Source organism: Oncorhynchus tshawytscha, linkage group LG30 (assembly GCF_018296145.1).
Source record: "Oncorhynchus tshawytscha isolate Ot180627B linkage group LG30, Otsh_v2.0, whole genome shotgun sequence".
Taxonomy (NCBI): domain Eukaryota; kingdom Metazoa; phylum Chordata; class Actinopteri; order Salmoniformes; family Salmonidae; genus Oncorhynchus; species Oncorhynchus tshawytscha.
In genome coordinates this window covers 46,041,616-46,061,772 of record NC_056458.1, presented here as the reverse complement: position 1 = coordinate 46,061,772, position 20,157 = coordinate 46,041,616, and the positions used below count along the sequence as shown (strand labels likewise).

The following is a 20,157-nucleotide window of genomic DNA, read 5'->3' as shown; positions in this document are numbered from 1 at the left end:
AGAGAGGCAGAGAGAGAGAGGGGCAGAGAGAGAGGGGAGAGGGCAGAGAGAGAGAGAGAGGCAGAGAGAGAGAGGGGCAGAGAGAGAGAGAGAGAGAGAGAGAGGCAGAGAGAGAGAGAGGCAGAGAGAGGCAGAGAGAGAGAGAGAGAGAGAGAGAGAGAGAGAGGCAGAGAGAGAGGCAGAGAGAGAGAGAGAGGCAGAGAGAGAGAGAGAGGCAGAGAGAGAGAGAGAGGCAGAGAGAGAGAGAGAGCAGAGAGAGAGAGAGGAGGCAGAGAGAGAGAGGCAGAGAGAGAGAGAGAGAGCAGAGAGAGAGAGAGAGGCAGAGAGAGAGAGAGAGAGGCAGAGAGAGAGAGAGAGGCAGAGAGAGAGCAGTCAGGGACAGACACAAAGAGTTATCTATCCAAAATGGAGTAAACCACTTCTCCAATCATTTTGGCCCTATAACAGCAAAAACATATACATGATCAAAGACAAATCTTAGAATGAACTAATAAAGACTACCAGAACCCACTGGATTCTCCAATTACATTGAATGAGTTACAGGACAAAATACAAACCCTCCAACCCAAAAAGGCCTGTGGTGTTGATGGTATCCTCAATGAAATAATCAAATATACAGACAACAAATTCCAATTGGCTATTTTTAAACTCTTTAACATCATCCTTAGCTCTGGCATCTTCCCCAATATTTGGAACCAAGGACTGATCACCCCAATCCACAAAAGTGGAGACAAATTTGACCCCAATAACTACCGTGGGATATGCGTCAACAGCAACCTTGGGAAAATCCTCTGCATTATCATTAACAGCAGATTCGTACATTTCCTCAGTGAAAACAATGTACTGAGCAAATGTCAAATTGGCTTTTTACCAAATTATCGTACGACAGACCATGTATTCACCCTGCACACTGTAAATGACAAGCAAACAAACCAAAACAAAGGCAAAGTATTCTCATGCTTCGTTGATTTCAAAAAAGCCTTTGACTCAATTTGGCATGAGGGTCTGCTATACAAATGGATGGAAAGTGGTGTTAGGGGAAAAATTGAATGCGGTTAAAATTGGCAAAAAACACACACATTTCTTTCCACAGGGCCGTGGGGTGACACAGGGATGCAGCTTAAGCCCCACCCTCTTCAACATATAGAGGAAAAAAAGAAAATGGCGCCGGAGGGGAGGACTGGCGTTTTATAGGTTTTTAACCAAACATGCTATTTTGTTTGTTTTTTTGCATTGTTCGTAACTTGTTTTGTACATAATGTTGCTGCTACTCTCTCTTATGAACGAAAAGAACTTCTGGACATCAGAACTGGGATAACTCACCTCAAATTGGGGTGGCAGGTAGCCTAGTGGTTAGAGCGTTGGGCCAGTAACTGAAAAGTTGCTAGATCAAATCCCCGAGCTGACAAGGTAAAAATCTGTTGTTCTGCCCCTGAACAAGGCAGTTAACCCACTAGGCTGTCATTGTAAATAAGAATGTTCTTAACTGACTTGCCTAGTTAAATAAAAGGTAAAAAATAATTGTACGAAGAGTTCTTCTTCAATGAGTTGGACAGGAGGGATATACTACTATAAACACCAGGCCCAGATCCCTGTGATTTACGGAAAGTGAGGATCAGGCGACGAGTGGCTAATCTGCCCTTGCCTGCTAGCTAATGTTCAATCGCTGGAAAATAAATGGGATGAACTGAAAGCCCGTATATCCTACCAACGGGACATTTAAAACTGTAATATCTTATGTTTATATCTTATGTTACTTTCACTGGGTAGCATGACGAAAGACACCGTTCAGTCAGTCAAGGCCGTCAGGGACGAACTTTATAAAGAGTCTCCTGTCGCCACGGGGAAGATAAGAGTAGGATGGAAAAGTGATTGTAATGTTTATGTTGAGATGGTCTCATATGGTGTCCATCCCAGGACCAGAAAGACTAACACATTGAAGCTTTGCAAAACACGTCCGATAAAGCCCATTTGGAATGGATGGAGGCTTGATCACTGAGTTGAAGTTAAAGGAGAAGAGAGGGAGGAAATCCAGACCTGGAGAGCTATTACCAAATCCAGGGAGATTGGAGAGGAGAGGGAGGAAATCCAGACAGGAAATCCAGGGAGATTGGAGAGGAGAGGGAGGAAATCCAGACAGGAAATCCAGGGAGATTGGAGAGGGAGGAAATCCAGACAGGAAATCCAGGGAGATTGGAGAGGAGAGGGAGGAAATCCAGACAGGAAATCCAGGATGTGGCAGAGGAAGTGCAGAGTAAATAGCTTCCTTTATTAATCATCCTAGCTCATGTTTCTTAACTGAACACACACTTTGATTTTCTTCTCCCTCCTCCCTGTAACGTCTGCTTACAACTCACACTCTCAAACACATAGATCCCCTGAACACAGCCCACACTCTCAAACACATAGATCCCCTGAACACAGCCCACTTTCCAGGTCACACTCTCAAACACATAGATCCCCTGAACACAGCCCACTCACTCCAGATCCCAATCACCTGAATTCTGATCACCTGTTCACACACCTGTATGTCATCATCACACACTATTTAGTTCAGTTCTTTGCACCCCATCATCGTGAGGTATTGTTTGTTTTGTGACACACTTTTATTCGGAGTGCTGGTTTTCCCATAATTTAATCCTCCCGTGGATGATAGTTTGTCCTGCTTCACTAACTACGCTTTGCCTATTCCCTGCATGTACCTTAGCCTATCGGATTTCCTGTTATCAACCTATTGCCTGATCTGCCAGACGACGTTACTAGCCTTTTCCCTGCCTGTAATGTTGACTTTTTGAACCCTGTGTATGACCTTCTGCCTGCCCTGGACCCAGCTACCTGCCTCCTCCTGTGTATGACCTTCTGCCTGCCCCTGGACCCAGCTACCTGCCTCCTCCTGTGTATGACCTTCTGCCCTGCCCCTGGACCCAGCTACCTGCCTCCTCCTGTGTATGACCTTCTGCCTGCCCCTGGACCCAGCTACCTGCCTCCTCCTGTGTATGACCTTCTGCCCTGCCCCTGGACCCAGCTACCTGCCTCCTCCTGTGTATGACCTTCTGCCCTGCCCCTGGACCCAGCTACCTGCCTCCTCCTGTGTATGACCTTCTGCCTGCCTCCTCCTGTGTGTATGACCTTCCCAGCCCTGCCCCTGGACCCAGCTACCTGCCTCCTCCTGTGTATGACCTTCTGCCCAGCTACCTGCCCCTGGACCCAGCTACCTGCCTGCCTCCTCCTGTGTATGACCTTCTGCCTGCCCCTGGACCCAGCTACCTGCCTCCTCCTGTGTATGATCTTCTGCCCTGCCCCTGGACCTTCTGCCCCCCCTGGACCTCCTCCTGTGTATGACCTTCTGCCTGCCCCTGGACCCAGCTACCTGCCTCCTCCTGTGTATGACCTTCTGCCTGCCCCTGGACCCAGCTACCTGCCTCCTCCTGTGTATGACCTTCTGCCTGCCCCTGGACCCAGCTACCTGCCTCCTCTTGTGGTCCTTTACTGCGCCTTGACACCAGCTCTCTGTCTGCCATTGTGTTGACCTTCTGCCCTGCCCCTGGACCCCCTCCTCCTGGTCTGGCTGCCCTGGTCTGTCTGCCTGGCCACAGACCTGCCTCCTCCTGAGAGCCCCTGGAGTGGTCTACTCTGGGACTGTTCTGATCTGAGGGGAGAGGTGGAGGCTGAGAAACAGGGCCTCCCCAGGAGTCTCCAGGCCAGGGAGGAAGATAGGGAAGAAAAGCGGTGCAGAGTTAACCAGTATGCAATGTCTAGTGCCCTGCCTGCCCCAATTATAGCTGATGTCTTTGTGGGCCCTTACAAAGGTCAATCTGACCTTTCACTGGGACAAAGCCCTCAACAAACAGAGAAGAGAGTAAAGAAGAATTCTAAAGGGACTTAGTGGAAAAAAAGAGCCCTTTTAAAACAGTTTAGCTTCTTTTAATTGGGCAGAGAGCCCAACAGAGGATTAACTTCAAAAGGAGGTGCGGCAGGGGTAACATCATCCCTCCTCTCCACTGGGCCCAGAGGACAGCTGGCTTTCCCCACAACTTCAAAGCTATTCCAGAAGCCCGTTCACTTCTTCTCCTCCACCAGCTGGCCCTTCCTGGCCACTGGACTGGCTTTGTAGTGGGAGGAACCGAGAGAGGGAGTCAAAATGCCTGACCGCTCAGAGTGGTTGAAACCGAACAGGCCTGAGCCAAGCCAGCCAGTGGACATGGGCATCCTACCAGAGAGATTAGACTGCTGGATATCAGATCTGAGGGAGGAATGTAGCAACAGTCCCCTGACCTGAACACACTGAGGGATCGGAAAACGGGGACAAAGAGCTCACAGCATGTTACAGTCCTTTATATTGCGGTGTTTGTTTCAGTGCTTTTTATTACCACTCTGTTACAGCTGTATATCAGGCAATATAAATGCCCCCCCCCCCACCGCTCACATTGATCAAATACTTTGACAGGAATTTTATAACATGTATTTGTATTGTCGAATAGTAAATCACAACATTCTTATAACTTTCTTCAATATAATGACAAAGTAGGGAAAATAAAAACGTCAAAGATCAAAACTCAATATCAGTGGAAAGAAAAATATTACTTTGAGCATTCAATAAATACCAAAGGGTGCAATGCTTGGTAATGGAGTCTATTTCTTCAAAACATTAAAGTTTAAAGGTTTTCCTCATGTTGGATCTTGTTTTCTTATGTGATCAAATAGAGAGAGAGAGAGAGAGAGAGAGAGGAGAGAGAGTGTGTGAGCCTGTGGCCCAGAGAAACAACATGCTTAAGAAGATCAAACGTGGCCAGGTATAATTACTGTGGGTTATGAAAACTGGCTGTCATACTCCACCACTAAAAAGAGAGAGAGAGAGAGACAGAGAGAGACAGAAAGAAAGAGAAAGAGACAGAAAGAGAGAGAAAGAGACAGAGAGAGATCTATCAGTACTGTTGGATAGTGAATTCTTGTCCCACTTAACTCTGCCATGCCAGTCATTTTTACATGGTGGGAGAGTAATAATTCCAGCCCGGATAACCGACTGTTTTTCGGCAAACTCCAAAGTCCTCTGATAATACTTATACCGTGTGAATCCCTGCGTGTTGAGGGATATTACAGTTTACCAGGTGCTGCACCCAGTTTGGGTAAGAACACAGGAACAAATGGATGCTTAAAACAAAGTGCTCTGCACGTAGCGTACAGATGATCTGTTTGGTCACATATCAAATTTCCCAGTGCCTATTTCTCTTTAGAAAGATCAAGCGTATGATGTTGTGCCAACCAATTGATAAATTGTCTAATATGTCAGTTAATTAAATGTTTGCATAGCGTACATTTCATAGTTCTTATTGATATTATTTTGACATTCTCTCTAGACAAGTTGAAATGTCTTCATGCCTAGAACACGCCTGACCGTCAATAACGGTCCATTTTGAAAGAGAGAAAAAAATAATTACATGAGGGCAGTTTGGTAAATCTAATCTCGTCCACTGGAAAAACAGACATGCTGGGCTAATAATTACATTACCACATTCTATAGTAATACAAGTCCTGTTCGAACCACGTTTCTCTCTCAGTCTCAGAGCCGTTCAACTCTACTCAGCTCTGAGGTACTTCAACGTAAACACACATCTTTAATAAACCAGTTGGAGTATATGTGTGTTCGTTGAATCCAATCCATTAAAGCGGATTAGAATTCATATCTCTATTAGGTAGTGTCTTTAGCGATCCAACACAAAGGAAAAAAACAAGTCACAAACTTTGTGGAATCTGGAATGTACGTTGTTGTTTAGTGAGAAAGAGAGAGAGAGAGAGAGAGAGAGCGATGGACACCTTTCATCCCCCATCCAGTTTCCCCGGAAGGAAGACAGGAACATAAAGCGTTGAACATAAAGCTGCGTTCAGAGGCAATAGAGGCCTGTTGAAACAGGAATACTCAACCTGGTCGCATTTCGTATTATTCTGTATGCAAATCCGAAAACCCTCCATTTAGTGTGGATGACATGTTACGTTTGGTATGGTTACATAAGATAGATGGTTACTTAAGGCAAAAATTGAAAGGAGGGTGGTTGTTCGGGGTGGATGGGTCGACGGATAACGTGGACAAAAGCATTTTAGCTAATTGGCTACTTACAACTTTTTTAGCTCATTTGCAACTACTTAGCATGTTATATAACCCTTCCCATAACCTTAATTAACTCTTTAACCTAAATCCTTAACAATAACATTAACCAAAACCCCTAGCTAACGTTAGCTAACCACACTGTATATAAACAAAAGTATAGGAGCAACAACGGCTCAGCAGCGAAGTGGTAGCCCACACAAGCTCACAGAACAGGACCGCCTAGTGCTGAAGCACGTACCGCGTAAAAATCTTCTGTCCTCGGTTGCAACACTCACTACCGAGTTCCAAACTGCCTCTGGAAGCAACGTAAGCACAATAACTGTTTGTCGGGAGCATCATGAAATGGGTTCCATGGCCGAACAAGCCAAAGAGATCACACTTCACAATGCCAAGTGTTGGATGGAGTGGTGTAAAGCTCGCCGCCATTGGACTCTGGAGCAGTTGGAAACATGTTCTCTAGAGTGATGAATCACGCTTCACTGTCTGGCAGTCCGACAGACCAATCTGGGTTTGGAGGATGCCAGGAGAACGCTTCCTGCCTGAATGCATAGTGCCAACTGTAAAGTTTGGTGGAGGAAGAATAATGGTCTGGGGCTGTTTTTCATGGTTCAGGCTAGGCCCTTTAGTTCCAGTGAAGGGAAATCTTAAACACTACAGCATACAATGACATTCTAGATGATTTCGCACTTCCAACTTTGTGGCAACAGTTCGAAGAAGTCCCTTTCCTGTTTCAGCATGACAATGCCCCCGTGCACAAAACAAGGTCCATAGAGAAATTATTTATCGAGATCAGTGTGGAAGAGCTTGACTGGCCTGCACAGAGCCCTGACCTCAACCCCATCAAACACCTTTGGGATGAATTGGAACACAGATTGTGACCCAGGCTTAATTGCCCAACATCAGTGCCCAACCTCACGAATGCTCTTGTGGATGAATGGAAGCTAGTCCCCGCAGCAATGTTCCAACATCTAGTGGAAAACAACATATTTATTTTTGATACTGTCGCAAAGCTAACTAAAAAGCAGCATTCCCCAAGAGAGGATGGCTTTCACTTCAGCAGTAATAAATTCATGAACTTCTTTGAGGAAAAGATCTTGATCATAAGAAAGCAAATTACGGACTCCTCTTTAAATCTGCGTATTCCTCCAAAGCTCAGTTGTTCTGAGTCTGCACAACTCTGCCAGGACCTAGGATCAAGAGAGACACTCAAGTGTTTTAGTACTATATCTCTTGACACAATGATGAAAATAATCATATACTCGGCCTTGTCTCAGGATGGTAAGTTGGTGGTTGAAGATATCCCTCTAGTGGTGTGGGGGCTGTGCTTTGGCAAAGTAGGTGGGGTTATATCCTTCCTGTTTGGCCCTGTCCGGGGGTATCATCGGATGGGGCCACAGTGTCTCCTGACCCCTCCTGTCTCAGCCTCCAGTATTTATGCTGCAGTAGTTTGTGTCGGGGGGCTAGGGTCAGTTTGTTATATCTGGAGTACTTCTCCTGTCTTATCCGGTGTCCTGTGTGAATTTAAGTATGCTCTCTCTAATCCACTCTCTCGGAGGACCAGAGCCCTAGGACCATGCCTCAGGACTACCTGGCATGATGACTCCTTGCTGTCCCCAGTCCACCTGGCCGTGCTGCTGCTCCAGTTTCAACTGTTCTGCCTGCAGCTATGGAACCCTGACCTGTTCACCAGACGTGCTACCTGTCCCAGACCTGCTGTTTTCAACTCTCTAGAGACAGCAGGAGTGGTAGAGATACTCTTAATGATCGGCTATGAAAAGCCAACTGACATTTACTCCAAAGTGCTGACTTGCTGCACCCTCGACAACTACTGTGATTATTATTATTTTACCATGCTGGTCATTTATGAACATTTGAACATCTTGGCCATGTTCTGTTATAATCTCCACCCGGCACAGCCAGAAGAGGACTGGCCACCCCTCATAGCCTGGTTCCTCTCTAGGTTTCTTCCTAGGTTATGGCCTTTCTAGGGAGTTTTTCCTAGCCATCGTGCTTCTACACCTGCATTGCTTGCTGTTTGGGGTTTTAGGCTGGGTTTCTGTACAGCACTTTGATATATCAGCTGAAGTAAGAAGGGCTATATAAATAAATTTGATTTGATTTGATACTGTGTCCACATAATTTTGTCTTGGATTTACATACAGAATAATACAAAATGCTCCGAGACCAAGTTGGAATAGTACTCTGCACTGCAACAAAGACAGGATCGCACAGGGTGAGGCTGAAACGGAACCCTATGGCCTATACAGTGCACTACTTTCCTATTCCTATATAGTGCATCACTTTTGACAAGCACCCTGGTCAAAAGTAGTGCACTTATATAAGGAATAGTATGCAATTTCGGACACAGCATAACACTGCCTCTGTGTAGACAATCCGTGTGGGTAAAGCAATAAGAAACTAACTCAACTGACTAAACTGTAAGTCCACCAACATTTGAGTGCTTACAGAGGACCACAAAGATGTGGATTAGAAGTGAACACATGTTGATTCAATAAGAGGTGGTGTACCCCAGGCCTAGACCAGAGTACCTCATTTGGCCCCAGCAGAGCCGGCCAAACGTCACCACCATCATCACAGACTACACTCAGAGTGGAGTTGGGATTTGTGTTCACCTGAAGGAAAAATAAACAGGGATCTTATCGTTGCTGGATTAGAACTGTCATCGTCCCCAGGTAAGTAAACTGAGCTGAGTGAACAACAGCAGTCAGAAGCCTAACGATCACTTCACACCTTCAGGGAAATACTGTAATGTCAGCTATCACTTCCACAACCCTGATCAACCTTGTCACCTGGTGTAGAACAGAGACCCAGAATGCAGCCCAAATGGCACCCAATTTGCCATATACCTAACTGTCCTACTTTTGGCCAGTGTCCTTTGGGCCCTGATCAAAAGTTGTGGACAATATGGAGAATAGGATGCCTTTTGGGATGCACTCTCAGTAAAACAGGAATCTAGAAAGGACTTTCTTACAAAAATAAAACTCTGTAATGCACTCCTCCTTCCAGGTCAAGTCCAACGTTATCGCTCAGATCTAACGTGACATATCACAGAAACACACAGTGTTATAAGGAAAGAAAGGCCTCGTTGCCTCAATGTAAATGAATGATTCCTCTGATCTTCTCAGCAGCACTGCTATGGAAACACAGCTCTAAAAATACATGTTATCCAGAATCAACGTCACACATAGCACCTTTTTTTCCCCTAAGAGGGTATCTAGAACACTAAAGGGTCCTTTGGGTGTCCTCATAGGAGAACCCTTTCAATAACACTTTTTGGTTCGAAGTAGAACCCTTTTGGGTTCCATGTAGAACCCTTTATACAGAAGGTTCTACATGGAAACAAAAAGGGTTCTTGAAAGGGTTCTCCTACGGGGACAGCCGAAGAACCCTTTTGGAACCATATTTTCTAAGAGCATACACACACACACACACAAACATTAAAGCAAATGTAGGGTGAGCATATATTTCTTATAAAATCCACTGTACTCCTCTTCACCACCATGTCTAATATTGGACATTCCCCCATGGAAAAGGCCATGTACTTTCTTATCAATTAAGGCTGTCTGCAGCATCTGGTTATCCATTCAAAATGCCTCCTGCACCTGGTGAGTGAGGACAGACAAGTCCCTACAGTACCTCATCTGTCCTCCCTTTCTTCTCCGATCGAGAAATAAATTGACTTAGCCTTGCTTTAGTTCCCCAACAACACGAATACATGGCAGAATCAAAATGAGAATGAGAAAACTACACACCACGGAATGAGAAAACTACACCCCACGGAATGAGAAAACTACACCCCACGGAATGAGAAAACTACACCCCACGGAGTGTGAAAACTACACCCCACGGAATGAGAAAACTACACCCCACGGAATGAGAAAACTACACCCCACGGAGTGTGAAAACTGGGAAAACTAGGCACCACAGAGTGTAAAAACTAGGCACCACAGAGTGGAAAAACTAGGCACCACAGAGTGGAAAAACTAGGCACCACAGAGTGGAAAAACTAGGCACCACAGAGTGGAAAAACTAGGCACCAGAGTGGAAAAACTAGGCACCACAGAGTGAGGGGCCTGGCTTGAAGAATAGTTGGAGAGGGAAGATGTGGTCTTTACTGTAATTTTTACTGTACATGTATGCCTATGGTTTTGGCATGTCCATTCTGCCCAGTAAGGGCATGAGTAAATGATACATATACGGTTTTTAAATGCAGCTTTTGATCTCGACTATTGAACATGCATGGAATGCATTGTTTGATGTGTAATCCCTATGTTCAGTATGAAATATTAAAATGGGGAGTTTTTCCAGCAACTTCAGAACTTGGCTGGCTCTAATAATTTAGGTAACTAGAAATCTATCAGCTTGATAAAATGTTTGGGTGGAGAAGTCGGCACTCTAACCCCTTAACCAGTAGGGTATCGGCAGGCAGGAAGAAAAACAATAAAAATTGAAATATGTATTGTATGTCAACACTATTGTTCCGGAAGAATGTTGATATTCTGTCATCACACAAAACAGCATAACAACGAGTAATAACAAAGACAGCTTCCACTATAGCGACAGCATTATAGGTCTAGCAGATCAATAACTTATTACATTATAGTGACTGAGATCGACAAGATTACAAAAAAAAGCTGGCCTGAGATTGAACCCTGTTTGTCTTATGGGGGGGTTCTTTGGTGGTTTGGGAGTGTTAACTTCAGTTTGCCAAGGTGAACGTGCCAAAGTCAAGCGAGCCAGGGTGGAAAACATGGTTAAAACAAGCCATAAGCATCAGCTCAAACGGGAGCATGATGCCTGTGGTGCTCTTGATGCGAATCAGATTCAGTAACGACGTCAATGGAACGCAGACTGTGGGGGATTAGAAGGACGTTGGATTGGCAGAGTCAACCAATCTGATCTAACTAAGTGGATATAAGTCAAATCCATCATGATTTATGTATTGTAACAGGCACACAATGTGGTTACTTAAGTCTGATTTGGATATACACTACGTACCCAAGTGTGTGGACACCCCTTCAAATTAGTTGATCCGGCTATCTCAGCCACACCCGTTGCTGACAGGTGTATAAAATCAAGCACACAGCCATGCAATCTCTATAGACAAACATTTGCACCAGAATGGCCTGTACTGAAGAGTTCAGTGGCTTTAAACTTGCCACCATCATAGGATGCCACCTTTTCAAAAAATCAGTTCTGCAAATTTCTGCCCAGCTAGAGCTTATTCGGTCAACTGTAAGTGCTGTTATTGTGAAGTGGAAACGTCCAGGAGCAACAACGGCTCAGCCATGAAGTGGTAGGCCACACAAGATCACAGAACGAGACAGCTGAAGCGCGTAAAAATCTTCTGTCCTGGGTTGCAACACACACTACCGAGTTCCAAACCGCCTATGGAAGCAACATCAGCACGAGAACTGTTTGTCAAAGCTTCGTGAAATGGGTTTCATGGCATTGCAGCCACACACAAGCCTAAGATCACCATGCACAACGCCAAGAGTCGGCTGGAGTGGTGTAAAGCCCACTGCTTTTGGACTCTGATGCAGTGGAAACGTGTTCTCTGGAGTGATGAATCAACGCTTCACTATCTGGCAGTCCGAAGGACAAATCTGGGTTTGGCGGATGCCAAGAGAATGCTATCGTCTGGTTTGCTTAATATAAGGAATTTGAAATTATTTATACTTTTACTTTTGATATTTTAAGTATAAAAAGTCAATGTAATTGCTAAAATATACTTAAGTATATTTAAAAACAGATCCTTTTATTCAAGTAGTATTTTACTGGGTGACTTTTACTTTTACTTGAGTCATTTTCTAACTTTGCTTTTACTGAAGTATGACAATTGGGTTATTTTTCCACCACTGCGATTCTGTGCTTCCAACTTTGTGGCAACAGTTTGGGGAAGGTCCTTTCCTGTTTCCGCATGACAAAGCGAGGTCCATACTGAAATGGTTTGTTGAGATCTGTGTGGAAAAACTTGACTGCCCTGCACATATCCCTGATCTCAACCCCATCGAACACCTTTGGGATGAATTGGAACACTGTATGCGAGCCAGGCCTAATCGCCCAACATCAGTGCCCGACCTCACTAAAGCTCTTGTGGCTGAAGTCCCCAAAGCAATGTTTCAAAATCTAGTGGAAAGTCTTCCCAGAAGTGGAGGCTGTTGATGCAGCAAAAGGGAGACCAACACCATTTTAATGCCCATGATTTAGGAATGAGATGTTCCAACGAACATTTTAATGGCCATATAGTGTATTGATTGTTTTTCCTGCATAACATTTAGAAGTTGTCCCTTTTCAGGTTTAGAATAAGTGACTGCAAAATGCTAACTCCCGTTCTTATAAACTGGTAGCATAGTGGTGATGATATTCATTTTAAATGGAATGCTGTTGATTGGTGATGACATGAACATACTGTATATTGGGGTTGACATCCATCCAGATTTTTACTTCAAAATAGTATTAAATAAGCATCTTTCCCATGGCATTTCCATCCACCACTTTACAGCATCTATACCAGACACAGTCCAATGGCCTACCAGACCTATAACACAACATACTGCATCTCAACGGACTGAATCAATGTGACATAACTGATTAAAGATGCATGGGGTATTTTAAGCCAATAACCACACTTTGGAAAATGTATTAGCAAATAGTTATTGAAAGCCAAACTAGAAAAGGTAGCCAGTATGCACTCGACTTGAATTGCACTGCATATGATCTGGTGGACCTGGGAACCTTTATGACTTGACACGTACCTGCATGAGCTTCCCCTCTGCAGAGCCGGCGCTCCCTCCGACAAACAGCCCTTCCAGAGTGATGGGTTTCCCCGTTGGCTCGGGTCTCAGCAGTGTCACCTTGATGACAGCCCTGAGGGCCGAGCGCTCCGTCTCGACGGCCGCCGCCAGCTCCAGGCCCGTCTGGCCAAACACCACCTGCAGGGCCGCCATGAGCAGCCACGGCCAGAGCCCGGCCAGTCGCCGCTGGAGAACGATCATTGGATCGGCTGTAGCGGCGGGCTCCGGGTGTACATCGTGGACTTCAAAAGCTGGTAACCACCAATGTTGATTCAGGACAAGAAATATATGGCCCAGCGCTGGTCCTCTGCTTTATGGGTTAGAAATGGTAGAAACCCGTGAAAACGACTCGAAATAGAGGGTTTTATCCAAAGTGTTAAGGCTCACGGACTGCCGTGTTGTCTTGTGATTTTGTAATGAATTCTTATCCGGCTTTGAACGTTTGTTCCAGGTAAAAACAGTTATTAAACACGCCAAGTAAAGTGGTCTTCATATTCACTCATAAGAAACAAATCTGAACGTTTGCTTCTAAATTATGGAATTGCTAACCATCAAATAAATATAACATACTTAGCCTAATAAAATAAGATTTAGATCATGTGTGTTAACCGGTATCACTAACAGGAGAGGCCAAACATTGCATGCACAAGTTCGACAACATCAAATCAATAATTGGAATTGCGTCGCTTATAGTTGAATAGACTTTACATTTAGTTCACCGTTCACATACAGCACGAGCGCCTTACATGAGATAAACAGCGGTCCGGTCCTCGTTTTCAACGTGCTTGTTAAAGTTATCATAGACAGATCGGTTCAGTCCGGGCACACGGCGGCTCTTGTAATCTTCAACCACTGGCAAGATTTCAATAAACATTTTGCAACAATGTTTGAACTTTAATTCGTGCCCAACCCACTATAGACATTCTACAGTTTTGCCTGATTTAAAACCAAAGTGTATCCAATGTACCGCTATTCCATTTCCAGAGCAAGAAAACAAAAAGTCAAATCTGGCAGGGGGCTCCAGATGCAACAAGTTGTCAAATACCTAAAAAGCAAATCCCCGACTCTTTACGCTGGATAGGATATTGTGACGATATCCCCACCCAGGGGTTTCAGAAACCAAGAGGAACAAAGTCAGGTTGATGTTGGTTGATATGACGGATTCCACGATGAAAGGCGACAATACAGTAAACGACAAATGCAATAGTAACTTTCATAGGCTCCGTAGCGACAATCTTTTGACAAAAATGCGACTGTAAAGTTGACAACGTTGATTTCCGGACTCTTGAAAAGTTGAACTAATCCAATGGAATCGTTGCATTAGTTACTTAACATGTAACTAGTTAATTAATTAAGAGTATAAATCTCGTGTCGTTTCTGCAGCCAAAATTATGTCTATCGCCCACTAAAGTTGCTACGCATCTAAAAACCTGTTCGCTCCTTGGCAGCCTCCAAAAAAGTATTTTCCCCAAGTTCCACGTCTGAAAGTTGTAACAATTCTGAAAATAGATCCTTCCCGCTGCTGCTTAAACAAATATAATATAAACTTCCGTATTATGAGGTACTGAAAATAAAGGTTTAACAAATGTTTAAACGCGAGTCGTTAAAACACTAATATTGGTCATACACATTTTGAAAAGTTTCAAAAAGACACGAGTGTACATTTACTAAGTCCTGAAGCATGCCTAGTCGAGTCTCCCTCCCCTGGGATCTCATCGACTGTGTCTGTCTACCTGCTGACTGCCTGTCACCGAGGGTGGAGCTGCACTTCCAACACAGACGACACAGGGCGCCCTCCAGCTGACAACACTGGTAACAGCCTGGCGTCACTTTTTCATCTCCTTTAACAATAGATAAAAGATCCCAGAATGGACCCTTTACCAGTAGACTGTAGCCCACTTTTGAGGCCTCCATACAAACAACAACAAGATGCAAGAAATGAAACGCAAAGAACCTCTGAATTATATCACATTTTAATCATAAGAATCTTTTAACATTATAAACCAATTATATCATGTCCAGAAGTCAGAAATTATTTTAAAAATAATTAACAGTTAAAACAGAAACTTTTTGGTGTCAAACTAAAACAAATGAGGAATAAACATTAAAAGGTACTTGTTCTTTAACTTAAAAATGACAAATAAATCTTGGTATGCATTAATTCATTCCAAGATTAAGCATTCAGAATAAAACTGTCATATGCCAATTAAAATGCTGTAAAGGTTATCATATAAATAAGAATAAATTAGAACAGGGCTGAACTATGTACAATGTCCAATATGTGTACTATCAGGAAAATATATATTTCTTTATCAGTGACATACAAGTAACATAGGTAAACGTATTTCAACAAGAAGCTACAGCAAATTCAGACTTGAGCATGAGTAGCAAAACTGAAAACTTGGGACATCCTGGTCCGACTATGGTCAACATTCTTGCGTGCATGCCACTTCAACCAACAAGTTCAGATCTAAAAGATGAAATTAAAATGTGTACATTAATTTTGTCCTGATCCCCCTGATCTATTCCTCCCCGTTGACATTATTCTTCACTGTGTATTGTTTTATTAAAACGGAGTGGCTGCGGATCAGACTTCTCTGGACCCTTCTTCCCAACAGCTAAAGGTCCCAACAGCGTCTGCGCATGTGCAGGATTCTCTATCTTACGCACAGGCTACTCTAGCAAATGGTGAAGCTTGTTTAATTACGTTAGATCAAAGCTAAATCATTGTCTGCAAGATCACAACGATAGTATTCTAACAACATAAAACAGAACTGAATATAATAGCATAGTACGATTGACAATGAGAAATGTGACCGGGGGGCGCCACAAAAACCGGCACGTGAAATGGATGTATAGAAACACATGCATTGAACTTGATACGAATCTTCATCTCCGGGGGATCGGGAGATCCTCTGCCTATTTTTTATTTACCAAGGAAAGTCCCATTAAGATAAAGAATCTCTTTTACAAGGGACTCCTGGCCAAGATAGCAGCAGCAAGGATTATGCAGAAGTTTAAGTGGATAGTTGTCTTACCAGGAGATTTAGTTTGCTGTCTGGTGCTTGTTCTCCAGGCTGAGGCTGCAGACAGTAACATCATGTAGAACACTGCAGACGTCTGAGTCCAGCACCTGGATCTCCTTCACCTTGGTGATGTACTCTGATGCTTCCTCAGGGCACTGGGGAAATCACAGCATGATCCATCTCCTATTATACAACAGAGCTCATCAGGACCGCTGATGACCATCCATACCATACCTGTTTAATAATTAAGTTGATTACTAAGTCATACGGACTGAGTATTTTTGCTTTCTCTTTCCACTCAGTTATAAATACGCTGGTTTTGTAAATTGCATATCCTCACTGTAAATCAGTCTATACTCTATAGTTGTATGTTTGCTGTATTTATATTGTATAATTATGTATATTGACTTTGTGTACATTTCTCTGTCGATACATTTGTCTATTTCTGGCAGCACCTATTCAAATTCCAGGTATGTGTAAATGTACTTGGCAAATAAAAGTGATTCTGATTCTGATAGATATAGCCTCCATGTGACAGGTTTTTACAAAACTAAGCTAGCTTACCTTCTGATAGGCATCCACAGACACAGGTTTTTACAAAACTAAGCTAGCTTACCTTCTGATAGGCATCCACAGACACAGGTTTGTCCTCCCTCTTCACTGCTTGCTCAGCCTTGGGACCACCGACAGTGATGGCTATTCCCTGAGGAGGAACGTTCCCCGGGACTGCTATAATGATGGGCCCGCGTGAAGTCACTGGGCTGGAGTTAAAAGAGGAGTCAAGCTGGGAGGAGACAGTGACTGTGTGAGGGGAGCTGTGTATGGTGGTGATGGGCTGGGGCCCTGATGATGTAGAGGTGGACAGGACCGGCTGCTGGCGCTCTGGGGTCTCCACTTTGACCATGCGTATTTTGGGGGAATTGTGGTGCAACTCGTCCACTAGCTGGAAGACTGTGTCCAGGTTGACATCGCTCTTCTTGGTCTCCTGGGTTTCACTGCTCTGCCAGTCCTGGTTTTGGTTGCCAGGATACAGAAAGCCCACAGGACAGTTTGGCTAGAAATGGGATTTAAAAATATACATTTCAAGCATGAAATGTTGACTCATATGCTCTGCATATTTTCACCCATATGAATTCTAGATCCCACTGGAAAGATTCGCAGACATGCTGGGTAGTAGTGGGTAGTAGTTAGATTCCCACCTACCTGGTAATAGCTGTAATGGGAGTATGAGGGAGTTGTCTGGTGGGCACTATGGCAGTCCGAGTTCATTGAGCCTGGGGGGCAGCATTGGCACACTGATGCTGAAAAAAACAAACACAATCAAGAAGTATATAAATAAACTTCTATGACTGTTTATGAGGAAATCACAGTGTTTCTCTATTCAACTAATGGGTGCTTCCATGGTATGGTTTATTATAGTTACCAGGGGAATAGAATCCAGGTCGGTACTGAGCATGGTGAGGGATCAAGCTGTTTGCCAGGCTTTGTGAACCCTGCTGGATGTGCACAGTAGTCGGACTGGACTGCACAGTGCAGGAAGTGTCTGAAGGGAACCGGTGGATGACAGATATGGGGATTCCCTTGTCTGTGTAGAAGGTGGTGGGGGAGGGGGCATCCCCATGACCCATGATCCAGCCGCGGGGTGGGATAGGGGTCCGATCATAGTCTTTCATGGGCTGGGTTCTGCTTTGGTGGTACTGTTGGTAAGGAGATGGTCGTTTTACCTGACCAACAAACATGGAACCTGTGGAAACATTGAATGACAGCAATATCATGAGTATCATGGTTGAGAAGTTATGGCACACAAGTTATGGCACAAAAAAGTATGTTATTTAATTAATTTAGGGGTGGCAGTGTAGCCTAGTGGTTAGAGCATTGGACTAGTAACCGAAAGGTTGCAAGTTCAAATCCCCAAGCTGACAAGGTACAAAATCTGTCGTTCTGCCCTTGAACAGGCAGTTAACCCACTGTTCCTAGGCCGTCATTGAAAATAAGAATTTGTTCTTAACTGACTTGCCTAGTAAAAAAAATATTTTAAAAAATTAAAAAATGTGCTATTAAATTACAGTTACTACTCATTTTGGTTTAAAATACAAAGTACAGGTATGATTGACAATTTGAGTGTACCTCTTTTATCTACTTTAACTCTCTCCTCACCACCATCACCATTTGCCATGAGTCGGTGGAAACGATTTGCTGGGGGCCGGCAGTTCACTTCTAGGCCAGCTTCCATCTTCGCCTTGTTTTTGCTTGTCAGCCTCTTAAGATTCACCAGCAGTTCGGGATGATCTTGTTTGAAGTTCGGGTTGTGGAAGTGGTGTTTTATCCCATCCATCGGAGATGAGACATCATTCTTCTCCGAGGCCCCGGGGCCATGGACCACCTTCCTGAACCCATAAAGATTCAGCTGGCGGTTGAAGCTTGTAAAGTTGGTTGTTTTGAAAAGGTCAGTGGTGTCAAACGTTTGTTTCTGGGGTGACAGCAGCTCTGATTCAAATAGCTGCTGGTCGATTATCAAACCCTCACCACAGGGATCCCAACGTATCGATCGATTTTTGGGGTTATTCACCAAACGCCACAATTTCGCTGGGAAATTGTTGGGATTGATGGGGATGGTGAGGCGTTCCTCTTCGAGCTCCATATTTTCGCCTGTTTGAGAAACAAAACAAAAAAATACAAAAATCAGTGACAACTTATCAAGTGTATATTAATATCTAATTAAAGAACCTATCTAAATAGTTTTTTTTTTGTTCTCGATTCAATTGGCAAACTGCTAACATCGTTAGCTTAGTAACGTTACTTGTAGCTAACGTTAGCTAGCTCCTCTTCGTTATCGAACTAGCTAAAACGGTTATCAAGTGCTTTAAGGCAAGTCAACGGAAATAACGGAAGTTTAATAAACTACAATGTATATAGCTAAATATTCATAATGTGATTAGTTTCTGTAAATGTGTGTAATTATATGTAGTCTTGTTTAACACACAATAGCTTTGATCAATCTCCCTCAGAACCGTTGAAAATATTCCGGAACAGTTGATTTAGAATCCGTTCAAATTCCACGAAAAAAAAAAACGTTCCAAACATCCTCGAGCGCGATGATGAATCAAAGACGAAGCTCGCGCTATGGAAGTTCACGAGTTTTCCCGAGTTGAGGAAAAAAAGAGGGTCCGTTTTTATAACACATTCAGAATCAGATTCAGTGTATTTGTCGTTTTTTTTTCCGTCATGAATCTTGTTTTTGGAGGCAGCTTTCGCAGAGCTGTCACTGATTTTAAACCTAAGGTTAATAATAATAATTCACTCACAGAAATACAAATAAGAATAAAAAAAATAAGAATAAATGAATTATAATACAAAATAAATAATCCACCCTCAGAAATAAAAATCATGAAACGTCTGTCAATTGTTGAAAGCCTATGTTCCCACTGGGCAGCCAGGACCACCCAATCAGATTGAGTAACAACAACAAAAACAGTCCTTTAACACTGTCCTTGACTTGGACAGGAGCTCACCGGAACTGAGTACCTGCGCCTCAAAAAATGTCGGCATGAGTTCCTCCACCTGTAGAATATTAGCTCAAAAGTATTGAGGAGGTGCCTGCACCTAAATATAAACAGTACCAGCACCTATTTTAGTCCAAGTCAAGCACTGGCCTAAACATGCTTACACCATGAGATAGAATTCATAGCAGTAGGAGGGGGTAGGTGCCTGGGCTTCACGTTTATTATCTCAATTATTTTCGCCACCCCCCAGTTATTTATTTAGAAACTGGAGATAATAATTTAAATTGCATGTGTTCCTTTCCAAATTGCATTGTTATTTACGGCAAGGTTGTAAAGCCCACTGTATGTCAGTCCTGATTAGCCAATGGGCTTTCATGATTTTGTAACAACAAAATCCCGCCTCGCTGTTTTGAATACAGGTGGAGGGATTCGTTTGCTGCTTGTTTATTCGGTTGTTATAGCTGGCCAAGGTGTGCAACGCAGAAAGTTTTTTGCCGAACCTTTGGGTGCATGTGTTTGTTGGGGCTGCTGTGCTGTGCGTTGTAGCGGCAGCAACGGGCTTTGAGGATTAAGGCTATTGCAACAATTAAAAGGTATCAAATTAGGAACCATGCCAAAGTCAAAGAGGAACAAAAAAAGTAGGGGCAAAGAGCATCCATGGCAGCGTACCATGGCAGCGTCAAGAAACGCAGAGTAAAAGTAGT

The 20,157-nt window shown here is 43.7% G+C and overlaps 2 protein-coding genes across 5 annotated transcripts in view; both read right to left on the bottom strand.

Annotated features, from left to right (window-relative positions):
- LOC112239306 (E3 ubiquitin-protein ligase RNF43) overlaps positions 1-14,652 on the bottom strand; it is a 258,916-nt gene extending 244,264 nt beyond the window's left edge. The window contains exons 1-2 of one of the 3 annotated variants that reach the window (XM_042309187.1): positions 13,671-14,652; positions 12,886-13,234 (exon numbers count right to left, since the gene is read on the bottom strand). In XM_042309187.1, the coding sequence (XP_042165121.1) occupies positions 12,886-13,234; positions 13,671-13,798 (477 nt within the window). In that variant the 5' untranslated portion in view covers positions 13,799-14,652. Of the gene's footprint in view, positions 1-12,885 lie in introns of all 3 variants that reach the window. The other 2 variants (XM_042309189.1, XM_042309188.1) reach the window with 2 other exon arrangements.
- Positions 14,653-14,887: 235 nt separating this feature from the next.
- On the bottom strand, positions 14,888-19,121 carry hsf5 (heat shock transcription factor family member 5). Of its 2 annotated transcripts, XM_042309551.1 has the most exons (7): positions 18,934-19,119; positions 18,078-18,599; positions 17,374-17,694; positions 17,154-17,251; positions 16,567-17,004; positions 15,963-16,105; positions 14,888-15,394 (listed from the first exon to the last, which is right to left on the bottom strand). In XM_042309551.1, the coding sequence occupies exons 2-6, from the start codon at positions 18,589-18,591 to the stop codon at positions 15,971-15,973; spliced, it is 1,506 nt and encodes a 501-aa protein (XP_042165485.1). In that variant the 5' UTR covers positions 18,592-18,599; positions 18,934-19,119; the 3' UTR covers positions 14,888-15,394; positions 15,963-15,970. The 2 variants fall into 2 exon arrangements, with proteins under 2 accessions (XP_042165485.1, XP_024264459.2); XM_024408691.2 differs by lacking the exon at positions 14,888-15,394 and having other exon boundaries at positions 15,969-16,133; positions 18,934-19,121.
- Between the last annotated feature and the right edge of the window lie 1,036 nt (positions 19,122-20,157).

What these genes read in the sequence shown, in the direction of transcription:
- hsf5 (XM_042309551.1), bottom strand. Translation starts at nt 18,591, where the DNA reads ATGGAGCTCGAAGAGGAACGCCTCACCATCCCCATCAATCCCAACAAT. An exon ending in ACCTGGATTCTATTCCCCTG is followed by an intron (nt 17,252 to 17,373) that starts GTAACTATAATA and finishes TGTTTTTTTCAG; the next exon opens with CATCAGTGTGCCAATGCTGC. An exon ending in CTGTGGATGCCTATCAGAAG is followed by an intron (nt 16,106 to 16,566) that starts GTAAGCTAGCTT and finishes TGATTTCCCCAG; the next exon opens with TGCCCTGAGGAAGCATCAGA.